Genomic DNA, 15000 nt, shown 5'->3' with positions numbered 1-15000 from the left:
GCAAATTACGAGAGGTAAGATCACTATAAAGACAGGAGACTGTCTTACGAACAGGTAATTTGATAAGTGCAAGTTTAAGAAGAGAAGGTGATAATAAAACAGGGTCAGATCCAAACTGGGAGTGCAGGGCATGACGAAGTTGAAGGTATCTATAAAATGCCGTACGGGGAAGGCCAAACTCCATGCACAAATGATCAAAGGAGTGAAGCACCCCATTATGAAAAAAATGGCCAAGGGATTTGATACCATATGAAATCCAGAAGGACTCCGATCCCAGCACTCCCAGCTCAGAAAAACCACCATTATACCACAGGGGGATCTCCGGATCCACACCCTCATCCCCAAATAATCCCTGAGCAAAATGCCAAACCAGTCGAGCCTGTCGAAGTAAGGGGGGAGATCTACCCTGCAATTTTACAGATAACAAAATTTGTAGAGGAGCTAAAGGGGAGCCTGTCTGCACACTAAGAAATCCCGCCAAAGCGGTATCAGTACCAGCAGATAACCAGGGCACCAATTGTGACAGCTGTGAAGCCATATAATAAATACGTAAATTAGAAAGGGCCAGTCCACCTGAAGATTTAGATCTACAAAGTGTACGGAGAGCAATCCGTGGTCTCTTATCCCCCCACACAAAAGAAGATATAAATAGAATCAATATGAGAAAAAACTTTTTTGGGAATATATACAGGGGAATGCTGTAAAACATACAAGTATTTAGGTTGAATGGACATCTTAAATAAGTTAATACGACCTGTCACTGTAAGCGGAAGTTTCTTCCACACATGAATCTTTTGTTTAAAAGCTGAGGTAATGGGCATCACATTTAATTCTACAAAGTCAGCAGGGATAGGTGAAATGGAGACATCCAAATACCGAAAGGAGAGAGAGGGGGATAGAGGCAGGGAGCCAGTCAAAGGAAAAATATTAGATTTGGACCAATTAATCAGCAACCCCGAAAAAACCCCAAATCCTTAATAACGTCCATCAAACGATCCAAAGCTGTGCCCGCGTCTGCCAGAAACAGGAGCCTATCGTCCGCATAAAGACCTATTTTGTCAATTACATGGCCCACTCGCATGCCCGGAATATCTGAATCTGAGCGAATAAGACGCGCCAGGGGCTCGATAGCCAGTGCAAACAATGCAGGGGCTAAAGGATACCCCTGGCGCGTGCCACGCCCAAGTTGAAAAGAAGAGGAGACACAACCATTCACCGACACTCTGGGTGCCGGGGAAGAGTACAAAAGACGGGCCCAGCCAATAAAACGAGGACCAAAACCAAATTTAGACAAGACCTCTCATAAATACTCCCATTCCACAGAATCGAAGGCCTTGGCTGCATCTAAGGAGACCACCACCGCGTCAGAGGTATCCCCATGGGACATTTGCATATGGTAAAATAATCGTCTAATATTTTGAGTAGTAGATTTACCAGGCATGAAGCCGGTCTGGTCAGGATGTATAATAGAAGTAATAACAGAATTAAGACGAATAGCCAGCAGTTTAGCCAATATTTTAATGTCAGTGGTAAGAAGGGAAATAGGTCTATAAGAGTCTGGATAGAGGGGGTCCTTCCCAGGTTTTGGGAGCACTACAACCAAGGCCTCCGACATGGATGGCGGGAGACAACCAGCATTCAAAAAAGCATCAAAAGTCTCAATGAGACGCGGAATAAATAAGTTTTTAAATTTCTGATACACCCCTAGCGGGACACCATCAACTCCGGGAGCTTTACAGTGTGGAAAGGAGGAGATAGCAACCTCCAATTCCTCCTCTGTAAAAGGAGCATCTAATAAATTCACTACCTCAATCTCAAGACGGGGCAGACAGACTGCCTCTAAATAAGCACAAAGCTGGGAGGGAGAATATGATACCCTAGTAGCATAAAGAGAGGAGTAATATTGCAAAAATACATCTGTTATAGAAGGAGCAGAGGTATGCAACGTTCCAGAAGAATCAAGGATACCAGAGACCATTCTGGAAGCACCATCCTCTTTTGCCAAAAAGGCTAAATAACTCCCCCCAACAACAGTTTACGCTTGGATTTATTAAACAGGTGATCCTACCACTCCCGCTGGGCACGAAGCATAGTCTCCCTATCTGAGATCACTCTGGACAAGAGGTACCGAGCCTCAGCATACCTATAAGCAGTTTCCAGAATAGTTTCCCGCTGCCTATGATATAGTTTAATGTTAGCAATACACTTAATAAAGGTGCCCCTTAAAAAAGCCTTAAAGGAATCCTAAAGGAGAGAAACCTCAGTACCTGCATTATCTTCAAAATAGGACACCCAAGCAGCCTCCAACTCAGAGCCAGCACCCATTAGGTCCAGCCAGAATGGGTTAAGCTTCCAAAAACGGGCACCCTCCGAAAGGGAGGAACCAACAGTAATACACAACGGAGAGTGGTCGGAGACACCCCTCGACAAATAATCAACTGCAGAAACTCTGGGAACCAAAATAGGTGAGAGAAAAACCATATCAATACCCCAGCATGATGTTTTAGCGGGAAACCGCCATAAGGGGGGGTGCATTCTGCCCTTTTGAAATCAGACTGGGCGTGGTGCCCAGCTAAAATAGCTTAGTGGGAACGCTAATATTCCTATATATACTAATTACTGCTACTTAAACAGGGAGGAAAATGTGTCTCTACAGCAGTGAGAGGGTAATGTGTTACTATACAGGTGATGGAGGGGAATGTGTTACTACACTGTTATGGGAGGGGAATGTGTTGCTACACAGGTAAGGGAGGGGAATGTGTTGCTACACAGGTAAGGGAGGGGAATGTGTTGCTACACAGGTAAGGGAGGGGAATGTGTTGCTACACAGGTAAGGGAGGGGAATGTGTTGCTACACAGGTAAGGGAGGGGAATGTGTTACTACACTGGTATGAGAGGGGAATGTGTTACTACACTGGTATGAGAGGGGAATGTGTTGCTACACTGGTATGAGAAGGGAATGTGTTGCTACACTGGTATGGGAGGGGAATGTGTTGCTACACAGCTGGGGGATGGGGATGTTTTACAACTGCAGTGAGAGGGGAATGTGTTACTATAGAGCTGCGGGAGGGGGATGTGCTCATGCGCTTAGCATCTATTCACTTGCCGGTGATTGTTTCACCGAAATTCAAACCATGTGTTACTGTACTGTGGAATAGCTAGGGCCATGTGTTACTGTACTGTGGCATAGCTAGGGCCATGTGTTACTGTACTGTGGCATAGTTGGGGCCATGTGTTACTGTACTGTGGCATAGCTAGGGCCATGTGTTACTGTACTGTGGCATAGCTAGGGCCATGTGTTACTGTACTGTGACATAGCTAGGGCCATGTGTTACTGTACTGTGGCAGAGCTGGTGCCATGTGTTACTGTACTGTGGCATAGCTATGGCCATGTGTTACTGTACTGTGGCATAGCTAGGGCCATGTGTTACTGTACTGTGGCATAGCTAGGGCCATGTGTTACGGTACTGCGACATAGCTAGGGCCATGTGTTACTGTACTGTGGCAGAGCTGGTGCCATGTGTTACTGTACTGTGGCATAGCTATGGCCATGTGTTACTGTACTGTGGCATAGCTATGGCCATGTGTTACTGTACTGTGGCATAGCTAGGACCATGTGTTACGGTACTGTGGCATAGCTAGGACCATGTGTTACGGTACTGTGGCATAGCTAGGACCATGTGTTACGGTACTGTGGCATAGCTAGGACCATGTGTTACGGTACTGTGGCATAGCTAGGACCATGTGTTACGGTACTGTGGCATAGCTAGGACCATGTGTTACTGTACTGTGGCATAACTGGGTTGGGTATGGGGTGCTGGCGCTCGTGATCCCGACGGTCAAAATCCCAATGCTGGCATCCCGACAGGGTTAGGATACCAACACTTGTCAGTCAGTATTCTAACCCTCCCCCTCTCCCTAACCCTCCCTCCCTGGTGTTTGACCCTAACCTTCCCCCTAGTGCCTAAACTTAACCTCCCCCTCCCTGCACCCTAAACCTAACCCCTCACCCCACCCTCTAGTGCCTAACTCTAGCCCTCCTCCTAGTGCCTAACTTTAACCCTCCTCCTAACTCCCCTACTTACTTTCAGGATTCTGACAAATTTTCGGAATTCCGGTGCTGGGATTCTAAGCGCTGACATTCCCTTTGCCAGGGTCTTTACCTGAACCCACCTAACTAGGACCATGTGTTCTTGTACTGTGGCCTAACTAGGACCCCAAGCAGGAAAGAGGGACTGCAAAGGCTGTGACAGGTGCAGGGTGCTAGACTGAACACTGGCTGTATATCTGACAGCATGAATGGCTCCTGCTTGTCTGTTACCCTGCTCTAGGGAATCATTGTGGATAAATATTATATAATTTAAATTCATGCTAGCCTCTAAGTGACTGCTGCCCATGTTATTGTATCGGGAGCCAAGACTCTGATCTGTAACCTTTCATTATAACACTAATGATTGCAATTCTGCTCATGGCGTCTTTTCTTCATCCAGGGAAAGGGGCTGTTTGCCACCCGGAGTATAGGAAAAGGAGAAACAATATTTCAAGAGAAGCCCCTGGTGTCCTCTCAGTTCCAGTGGAACGCGCTGTATCGGTACAGAGGTAAGATGGCGGCCGATATTCTCACTAGGGCTGGTGACGGATGTGAGGAGGGAGAGATCAGACTGTGCGCTTCTATTCTGTTACCTCCCCGCTGATGTCACATCTCTCACTAGGGCTGGTGACGGATGTGAGGAGAAAGACATCAGACTGTGCGTTTCTATTCTGTTACCTCCCCGCTGATGTCACATCTCTCACTAGGGCTGGTGACGGATGTGAGGAGAGAGAGATCAGACTGTGCGCTTCTATTCTGTTACCTCCCCGCTGATATTGCATCTCTCACTAGGGCTGGTGACGGATGTGAGGAGAGAGAGATCAGACTGTGCGCTTCTATTCTGTTACCTCCCCGCTGATGTCACTTCTCTCACTAGGGCTGGTGACGGATGTGAGGAGAGAGAGAGATCAGACTGTGCGCTTCTATTCTGTTACCTCCCCGCTGATGTCACATCTCTCACTAAGGCTGGTGACGGATGTGAGGAGAGAGAGATCAGACTGTGCGCTTCTATTCTGTTACCTCCCCGCTGATGTCACATCTCTCACTAGGGCTGGTGACGGATGTGAGGAGAGAGAGAGAGATCAGACTGTGCGCTTCTATTCTGTTACCTCCCCGCTGATGTGACATCTCTCACTAAGGCTGGTGATGTGTGTGAGGAGAGAGAGAGATCAGACTGTGCGCTTCTATTCTGTTACCTCCCCGCTGATGTGACATCTCTCACTAGGGCTGGTGACGGATGTGAGGAGAGAGAGAGAGATCAGACTGTGCGCTTCTATTCTGTTACCTCCCCGCTGATGTGACATCTCTCACTAAGGAATGGTGATGTGTGTGAGGAGAGAGAGATCAGACTGTGCGCTTCTATTCTGTTACCTCCCCGCTGATGTCACTTCTCTCACTAGGGCTGGTGACGGATGTGAGGAGAGAGATCAGACTGTGCGCTTCTATTCTGTTACCTCCCCGCTGATGTCACTTCTCTCACTAGGGCTGGTGACGGATGTGAGGAGAGAGATCAGACTGTGCGCTTCTATTCTGTTACCTCCCCGCTGATGTCACATCTCTCACTAGGGCTGGTGACGGATGTGAGGAGAGAGAGATCAGACTGTGCGCTTCTATTCTGTTACCTCCCTGCTGATGTCACATCTCTCACTAGGGCTGGTGACGGATGTGAGGAGAGAGAGATCAGACTGTGCGCTTCTATTCTGTTACCTCCCCGCTGATGTCACATCTCTCACTAGGGCTGGTGACGGATGTGAGGAGAGAGATCAGACTGTGCGCTTCTATTCTGTTACCTCCCCGCTGATGTGACATCTCTCACTAAGGCTGGTGATGTGTGTGAGGAGAGAGAGAGATCAGACTGTGCGCTTCTATTCTGTTACCTCCCCGCTGATGTGACATCTCTCACTAGGGCTGGTGACGGATGTGAGGAGAGAGAGAGAGATCAGACTGTGCGCTTCTATTCTGTTACCTCCCCGCTGATGTGACATCTCTCACTAAGGCTGGTGATGTGTGTGAGGAGAGAGAGATCAGACTGTGCGCTTCTATTCTGTTACCTCCCCGCTGATGTCACTTCTCTCACTAGGGCTGGTGACGGATGTGAGGAGAGAGATCAGACTGTGCGCTTCTATTCTGTTACCTCCCCGCTGATGTCACATCTCTCACTAGGGCTGGTGACGGATCTGAGGAGAGAGATCAGACTGTGCGCTTCTATTCTGTTACCTCCCCGCTGATGTCACATCTCTCACTAGGGCTGGTGACGGATGTGAGGAGATAGATCACACTGTGCGCTTCTATTCTGTTACCTCCCCGCTGATGTCACATCTCTCACTAGGGCTGGTGACGGATGTGAGGAGATAGATCACACTGTGCGCTTCTATTCTGTTACCTCCCCGCTGATATCACATCTCTCACTAGGGCTGGTGACTGATGTGAGGAGAGAGAGATCAGACTGTGCGCTTCTATTCTGTTACCTCCCCGCTGATATCACATCTCTCACTAGGGCTGGTGACGGATGTGAGGAGAGAGAGATCAGACTGTGCGCTTCTATTCTGTTACCTCCCCGCTGATGTCACATCTCTCACTAGGGCTGGTGACGGATGTGAGGAGAGAGAGATCAGACTGTGCGCTTCTATTCTGTTACCTCCCCGCTGTTGTCACATCTCTCACTAGGGCTGGTGACGGATGTGAGGAGAGAGAGATCAGACTGTGCGCTTCTATTCTGTTACCTCCCCGCTGATATCACATCTCTCATTAGGGCTGGTGACGGATGTGAGGAGAGAGATCAGACTGTGCGCTTCTATTCTGTTTCCTCCCGCTGATGTCACATCTCTCACTAGGGCTGGTGACGGATGTGAGGAGAGAGAGAGATCAGACTGTGCGCTTCTATTCTGTTACCTCCCTGCTGATGTCACATCTCTCACTAGGGCTGGTGACGGATGTGAGGGGAGAGAGATCAGACTGTGCGCTTCTATTCTGTTACTCTGGATGTCTTCTTACTCCATAACGTGGAATAGAACACCCATTACATTGCCAGCGGCTGCCCATGTAGCTGCATAGGGCTTCCGTAGATTGTTCCTGATCTTTATTCCTCATCCTTAGGGCGGTATTCAATTAGTTTTGCACCCTCGATAAAGTTCCGCCTGTTGGATTTTTCGCCTACGTTGCTTCTTTTGGCTGCGGAAACTTATCACGAGCATCCCCGCTATTCGCCGTTTTTAATTCCAGAAAACGGCAACATGCGAAGTCATAACAGGCGAAAGTGGTGTCAGAATCGGGGAAACCAGCCTGAACCCCCCCAAAAAAAGATGCAGAAACATTGGGGATCAGTGTAGTGGTGCCCGAATAGCCCTAATAAAACTGTTTCGGTTACATAAGTTGGTACAATAGCCTCTAATTAGCGTCTTTGCACAAGTGGGGAAGAATGGCATAAAGCAGTGTTTTTTTGAGAAAATAAGTACTCCTGGCAAATTTGGGGTACCTGAAAATGGGTGCTAGCATCTTTTATTGTCTCTAAAGTGAGATTTTAATAAAAGTTAAATTCCTCCGTCATAAAAGCACCTGCAATCACTTGACCCCTTCTTAGAGCACCCCCAGAGCCTTATTTCGCTAGTTTTTGAAGTTGTCCCCCCACTTGGTGCTTTTTCGCCCCAAAATGAAAGTACGACTACTGCAACCTTCTCCTTACTGGCCTCCCACGTTGCCATCTTGCTCCCCTCCAGTCTGTACTCATTACTACAGCTAGACTTCTCTTCCTCTCCCGCCGTTCCCCTTCTGCTGCTCCCCTCTGCCAAAACCTTCACTGGCTCCCATTCCCCTACAGAATCCTCTTCAAACTCCTCACCCTCACATATAAGGCCCTCTCTAACTCCACTGCTCCCTACATCGCCAACCTCATCTCCTCCTTACATACTCCCTCTCTAACTCTACTGCTCCCTACATCTCCAACCTCATTTCCTCCTTACATACTCCCTCTCTACCTCTACTGCTCCCTACATCTCCAACCTCCTCTCCTTACATACACCCTCTCTAACTCTGCTGCTCCCTACATCTCCAACCTCATCTCCTTACACATTCCCTCCCGCTCACTCCGGTCTGACAATGACTGGTAGCTCTCCTCCACCCTGGTTACTTCAACTCATGCTCGTATCCAAGATTTTGCCCGTGCAGCCCCCCTACACTGGAATGAGCTCCCTCGCTCCATCAGGCCTTCCCCGACCTTGCAGAGCTTCAAACGTGCACTGAAAACCCAACTGTTCATCAAAGCGTACCCTTCCCCCACATAACCATGTTAGCAGGTCGCTCTCCCTCCTGCCTCAGCCATCTCTACCTCGCCTACTTCCTGCACTCAGGTCCCCCTCTACACACTCATGCCTCATGTCATCTGTCTCCCCTCTCCCCTAGATTGTAAGCTCCTAGGAACAGGGTCCTCCTCCCTCCTGTCTCACAGCCTCTTCTCTAGCACTTCTATGACAGCCTTCACCTTCCCAGCTGTACTGTGTATGGAGAATTGTGTTGCTATTTGTTACTTGTGTTCTGGTTATAAGTTGGTTACTGTATTGTAATGTTATGTCCTGTGTACCCTGTACTGTATGTACGGCGCTGCGGACCACTTTTGGCGCCCTATAAATAACATGTAATAATAATAATACTTTTTTGGGGTGGTGTTAAATTTTTTCTGGAATTTTTTGACGCAGTTATCCTATGGGGAGCTGTCACTAGGGTTCTGGGCGGTTACCCCATCTTTGCACCCCTAAATAAAAATGTTGCACTTCCTTTCTCTTGCTATTCTGAGGCAAATCTTTTTCACCTATTACATTGCATAGACTTTCCGCGTACGCGAAAAGCGGGTGGAATTGAATACGGAGATAAGTTTCCGACAGGCGATGCTTTTTCACGGATCTTGGCTTTTCGCGCCTAATTGAATACGGGCCTCGGTCTGTAACTCACTGAGACATTTGCCTGATTTGCCCCATTACATCTCCTCTATCATCTTCCCATCGTGGTGCCGTTTATATAAATTCCCTCATTGATCTGTTGTGTTCATACTCAGCTCATTTACTGCTCCCGTCGGCTGGTGGGGCCGGGAAACGTCTCTTCCTCTGAGAATGTATTTTATTATTTTGTTTCCCATTTTACTTCCCAAATTGCCTCTTGACAAGTAGTGTTGCTGCCTCCTGTTCCGTGTCTCCATGTTCTCAGAGTGCAGCGTATCTTGTTCATTCCATCGTTGTGTCCCCTTTTCATGTAATTACATGGGCCCTCATTCAGAGCCGTGCGCTCTGAGCAGAGCGCACGCTCTGAATGAGGGCCGTCCTCCATAACTATGGAGCGTCCTCCTGGACGCTCGTATAGCTGTGGGTCACCACCCACAGCCTATACGAGCGTGCAGTTTGATGGCCGCGATGGTCTTGACCATCGCGACCATCGCCACTGCGAGCCGGAGCCTGCGGTTGAGGTTTTCAACCGCAAGGCCCGGAGTGATTTTGGCTCTATCAGAGCCAAAATCACTCCCACTGACATCACTAGTGATGTCAGTGGGCCGGCTTCTGACGGTAGGCGTTCCCTTGGGAACGCCCCCGTCAGGGAGGCACGCCCTCCAAAGGGGGCGTGCTGTCAATCAACATCGACAGCACGCCCCCTTTGATCAGACACAACGAGCGAAGGAAAGTCCTTCGCTCGTCGCGTCTGGCGCATGCGCACGACAGAGTTCCCGCCGTCATGCGAATGCGCAGTGCACAACATCGACCCACTTGCGAGCGGACAGCCGCTCGCGAGTGGGTCTGAATCAGGCCCATAGTGTCCTGTATAGCTATTTACACCTGCTGGGCAGAACCTCTTCCATTAATTCCCAATGGGAATTCTGGCATTTCCCTCGCCCAGTCACATGGGCCTAGTAAGTGAATATTTCTCTACCTCATCTTCCACCTTTTACATGTGTTTCTCTCTCCCCCTCCCCCCCTCCACGCAGTAACATCCATGACCATATCGAAAAATTTGCTCTAACTTGCAACACCGTGCCCCAGTACGTCCCATGGCCCCAGTACGTCCCATGGCCCCAGTACGTCCCATGGCCCCAGTACGTCCCATGGCCCCAGTACGTCCCATGGCCCCAGTACGTCCCATGGCCCCAGTACGTCCCATGGCCCAATACATCCCATGGCCCTAGAAGTACTATTTAGATGGTTCCAATCTCCCGCATATGCTGGTAGTTGTAGTCAGAAGATGCCTGTGTATCATCTACATTTGGGTATTAGCAGTGCCCCCCACACAATGATCTGATCACTCCGGAGTGGAAGCTGATTTTGTCACTCGTTGCCCTGACCATGAGGATTGTTACTGGTGAGCTTATGATCAGGACAGTCTACATGAAGTCTGTCTCCGTATGTGGCTGATTAATACGCGCGCATAGCAGATAAGTGTCTGATGTGTCTCTATTATCCCTATTCCTGCAGCTAGACAGTCCCTGACGTTTGCATTCTGACGCGCACTTTCTCTTTGCAGCCTGCGACCACTGCTTGCGATCTCTGGAGACGGCTGAAGAGAATGCTCAGAGACTATCGGGGAACGTCCATGTGGTTCTCCCCTATCCTGAGCTCTGCACAATCCAAAATGGGCTCCACCAGCTGTGCCCGCAGTGCCAGGTAATGCAAGGGGTTTATGGAGGATCAAGGGATATATAGACTAAGGAGACCACCGGGGACATACAGCAAGTTCCACATTGGTTGTGGTGTAGGGTGTGTGTACACAGTGGGCACACTGGTTGTGGTGTAGGGTGTGTGTACATAGTGGGCACACTGGTTGTGGTGTAGGGTGTGTGTACATATTGGACACACTGGTTGTGGTGTAGGGTGTGTGTACATATTGGGCACACTGGTTGTGGTGTAGGGTGTGTGTACATAGTGGGCACACTGGTTGTGGTGTATGGTGTGTGTACATAGTGGGCACACTGGTTGTGGTGTAGGATGTGTGTACATAGTGGGCACACTGGTTGTGGTGTAGGGTATGTGTACATAGTGGGCACGCTGATAGTGGTGTATGGTGGGTGTACATATTGGGCACACTGGTTGTGGTGTAGGGTATGTGTACATATTGGGCACACTGGTTGTGGTGTAGGGTATGTGTACATATTGGGCACACTGGGGTGTAGGGTATGTGTACATATTGGGCACACTGGTTGTGGTGTAGGGTGTGTGTACATAGTGGGCACACTGGTTGTGGTGTAGGGTGTGTGTACATAGTGGGCACACTGGTTGTGGTGTAGGGTGTGTGTACATAGTGGGCACACTGGGGTGTAGGGTATGTGTACATATTGGACACACTGGTTGTGGTGTAGGGTGTGTGTACATAGTGGGCACACTGGTTGTGGTGTAGGGTGTGTGTACATAGTGGGCACACTGGTTGTGGTGTACGGTGTGTGTACATAGTGGGCACACTGGTTGTGGTGTAGGGTGTGTGTACATAGTGGGCACACTGGTTGTGGTGTAGGGTGTGTGTACATAGTGGGCACACTGGTTGTGGTGTAGGGTGTGTGTACATAGTGGGCACACTGGTTGTGGTGTAGGGTGTGTGCACATAGTGGGCACACTGGTTGCGGTGTAGGGTATGTGTACATAGTGGGCACGCTGGTAGTGGTGTATGGTGGATGTACATATTGGGCACACTGGGGTGTAGGGTATGTGTACATATTGGGCACACTGGTTGTGGTGTAGGGTGTGTGTACATAGTGGGCACACTGGTTGTGGTGTAGGGTGTGTGTACATAGTGGGCACACTGGTTGTGGTGTAGGGTGTGTGTACATAGTGGGCACACTGGGTGTGGTGTAGGGTGTGTGTGTGTGGTGTAGGGTGTGTGTACATAGTGGGCACGCTGGTAGTGGTGTATGGTGGGTGTACATATTGGGCACACTGGTTGTGGTGTAGGGTATGTGTACATATTGGGCACACTGGTTGGGGTATAGGGTATTTGTACATATTGGGCACACTGGTTGGGGTGTAGGGTATTTGTACATAGTGGGCACACTGGTAGTGGTGTATGGTGGGTGTACACAGTGAGGACACTGGTTGGGGTGTAGGGTATTTGTACATATTGGACACACTGGTTGGGGTGTAGGGTATTTGTACATATTGGACACACTGGTTGGGGTGTAGGGTATTTGTACATATTGGGCACACTGGTTGGGGTGTAGGGTATTTGTACATAGTGGGCACACTGGTAGTGGTGTATGGCAGGTGTACATAGTGGGCACACTGGTTGGGGTGTAGGGTATTTGTACATAGTGGGCACACTGGTAGTGGTGTATGGTGGGTGTACATAGTGGGCACACTGGTTGGGGTGTAGGGTATTTGTACATATTGGACACACTGGTTGGGGTGTAGGGTATGTGTACATATTGGGCACACTGGTTGGGGTGTAGGGTATGTGTACATATTGGGCACACTGGTTGTGGTGTAGGGTATTTGTACATATTGGGCACACTGGTTGGGGTGTAGGGTATTTGTACATAGTGGGCACACTGGTAGTGGTGTATGGTGGGTGTACATATTGGGAACACTGGTTGGGGTGTAGGGTATTTGTACATAGTGGGCACACTGGTAGTGGTGTATTGTGTTTGTACATAGTGGGCACACTGGTTGGGGTGTAGGGTATTTGTACATATTGGACACGCGTGCTTTCATTACCTATGAGGGTCAGTGGTTCTTCCTATAGTCAGCAGTTCTCTCTGTAGGCACCGTGCAGTATGTGGAGTGCTTATTCCACCTCCCCATATGTCTCCAGTTGTCCTATAAGTGTTCAGGAAAGTGTTCTATGGTAACTGAATAACATTTCATTGATCGCAATGCTGAGAGGTCAGGGAACGTCTCCTTTCATGGAGTCTTCATGGGCCTATCTATTAGCAGATGTATTTCTGAGCAATGAAAAATAAGATATCCCTTTAAAATTCCGGTGGCTGTGCTGAACGATATCTGTCATGTACATGACAGATTTTGGCAAACGATGAACTATATCGCATGACATCATTCAGGGAGTGTTTTTTTTCTCTCCAGCGCTCTGTAGCTGCTGCTAATATCTTTGGTCGTTTACCGCATATAAACTGCCAGATATTTCTAATGTCTGGCAGCGATATGCGATAATTGACCAACATGTTGGAGAAATTAAAGATTCAGTTTATCGGCGTGGGAGTGCGCATCTGTCATCGTTCAGGGTCCATAGCAGATAAATTGAACGATATATCGTTCTATCGTTCAATTTATCTGCTAATGGATTGGCCCCTTTATAGTGAGAGAGCAAAGAAATTCTGGGTGTATTGGATAATAGGATTTTGCAGACAATGGGTGTGATTCAATTCAACGCGATGTTGAATAGCCGCAGGAGGGAGCTCCCGAAGCTATTCAATACACCGCGCTGTTTGGACGGGCTGAGGATTTCTTCTCGCACCCACCTGGGGATGCGAGGAGAAATCCAACCAAAGTGCACAGCTGTTTTTCTGCTTAGTGCGGCACTAATAGCTGCGCGCCCGACACTTTGGTCAGAGAATGCCAGTTACTGCGCCTTAACACCCTTGTTAAGGCGCGAGAACCATCACTCTCCGACCACACAGCGCACTGAATTGAATAGCTCCGGGAGCTTACCTTTGTTGTCTCTCTGTTTGAAGTCAATAGGGTCCACAGGGAGACCTTGGGGTTTAGGTGATGGCCAAGACATCCGGGCACCATGCAGTTAATTTTTACTCCCAGGATGCACTGGGCCTCTCCCTATACCCCACACCCGAGCCAGAGGCACCTCAGTTCGTTCTTAGTAAGCCAAAGGCTGGAGGAGGATAAAAGAGACAGAAGAAAGTCTGGAACACTCAATAATCACATTCTCACGTAGAAGGAGACGGAAAAACCGGTGACCAGAGCAAAGCCCATTTGAAGCCAGGTCTCAAGAGCCACGCTGTCAAAGACAGATGACCCAGGTCCGGGTGAAGGCAAGGACCTTGAGACAACAGGTCCGGACGTTGAGGCAACAGCAACGGAGTGTTGATGGAGAGATTTATTAGAACCGAGTACCAGTGTTGTCGGGGCCACGCTGGAGCCACCAGCAGGACGGTGCCTCCTTCTTGTTTGAACTTCCGAATTACTCGAGGAAGAAGGGAGACTGGAGGGAACAGGTATGCAAACTGGAAGGTCCACTGTACCGACCACCCGTACACTGGCAGTTTGTGATTGTGTTGGGAGGCCATGAGGTTCACGTCTGGAAGGCCCCACTTGTCCACTAGGAGCTGAAACACCTCTTGGTGAAGAGACCATTCCCCTGGATGCACGTCGTGACGGCTGAGGAAGTCTGCTTCACAATTGAGAACTTCCGGAATGAACACTGCCGATATGGCTGGGAGATGACCACCTGCCCATGTCAGAATGCGTGACACCTCTGTCATTGCCGTCTGACTTCGAGTTCCTCCTTGATGATTGATGTAAGCCACAGTCGTGGCGTTGTCTGACTGAACTTGCACAGATTTTCGTGAAGTATAAGCTGGCTTGCTGTTCATTGGTAGGGCAGACTCCTCTGCTGTCCACCATCCCTGAAACTGGTGTGGACCTGTCACTGCGCCCCAACCCCGGAGACTGGCATCCATCGACAGGGGGACCCATTCCGGAATCCAAAAGGGGCACCCCTTGGTGAGGTGACACGTCTGCAGCCACCAGTCAAGAGACAGATGCACCTCCGGAGAGGGCACCATAGTTTGTGCTTTTATCCGATGGGGTAATCCGTTCCACCTGGAGAAGATCAATTCTGCAGAGGCCTGGAATGAAATTGGGCATATTCCACCATGTCGAAAGTCGATACCATGGATCCCAGTACCTGCATTGCTGAGTGGATGGAGACACTGTGACTGCGGAGGCATCTGCGTACTCGCGTCTGCCAAGTGGAGA

The 15000-nt window shown here is 49.3% G+C and overlaps 1 protein-coding gene across 1 annotated transcript in view; it reads left to right on the top strand.

The window, feature by feature from the left end:
* Nucleotides 1-15000, top strand: part of SMYD5 (SMYD family member 5) — a 42595-nt gene that overhangs the window by 6125 nt on the left and 21470 nt on the right. The window contains exons 2-3 of the mRNA XM_088458883.1: nt 4491-4599; nt 10589-10728. Of these exons, the coding sequence (XP_088315009.1) occupies nt 4491-4599; nt 10589-10728 (249 nt within the window). The remainder of the gene's footprint in view (nt 1-4490; nt 4600-10588; nt 10729-15000) is intronic.

Source organism: Taudactylus pleione, unplaced genomic scaffold (assembly GCF_031769625.1).
Source record: "Taudactylus pleione unplaced genomic scaffold, aTauple2 ptg000861l, whole genome shotgun sequence".
NCBI lineage: Eukaryota > Metazoa > Chordata > Amphibia > Anura > Myobatrachidae > Taudactylus > Taudactylus pleione.
The sequence above is the reverse complement of the archived record's forward strand: the minus strand, read 5'-3'. Positions and strand labels throughout refer to the sequence as shown.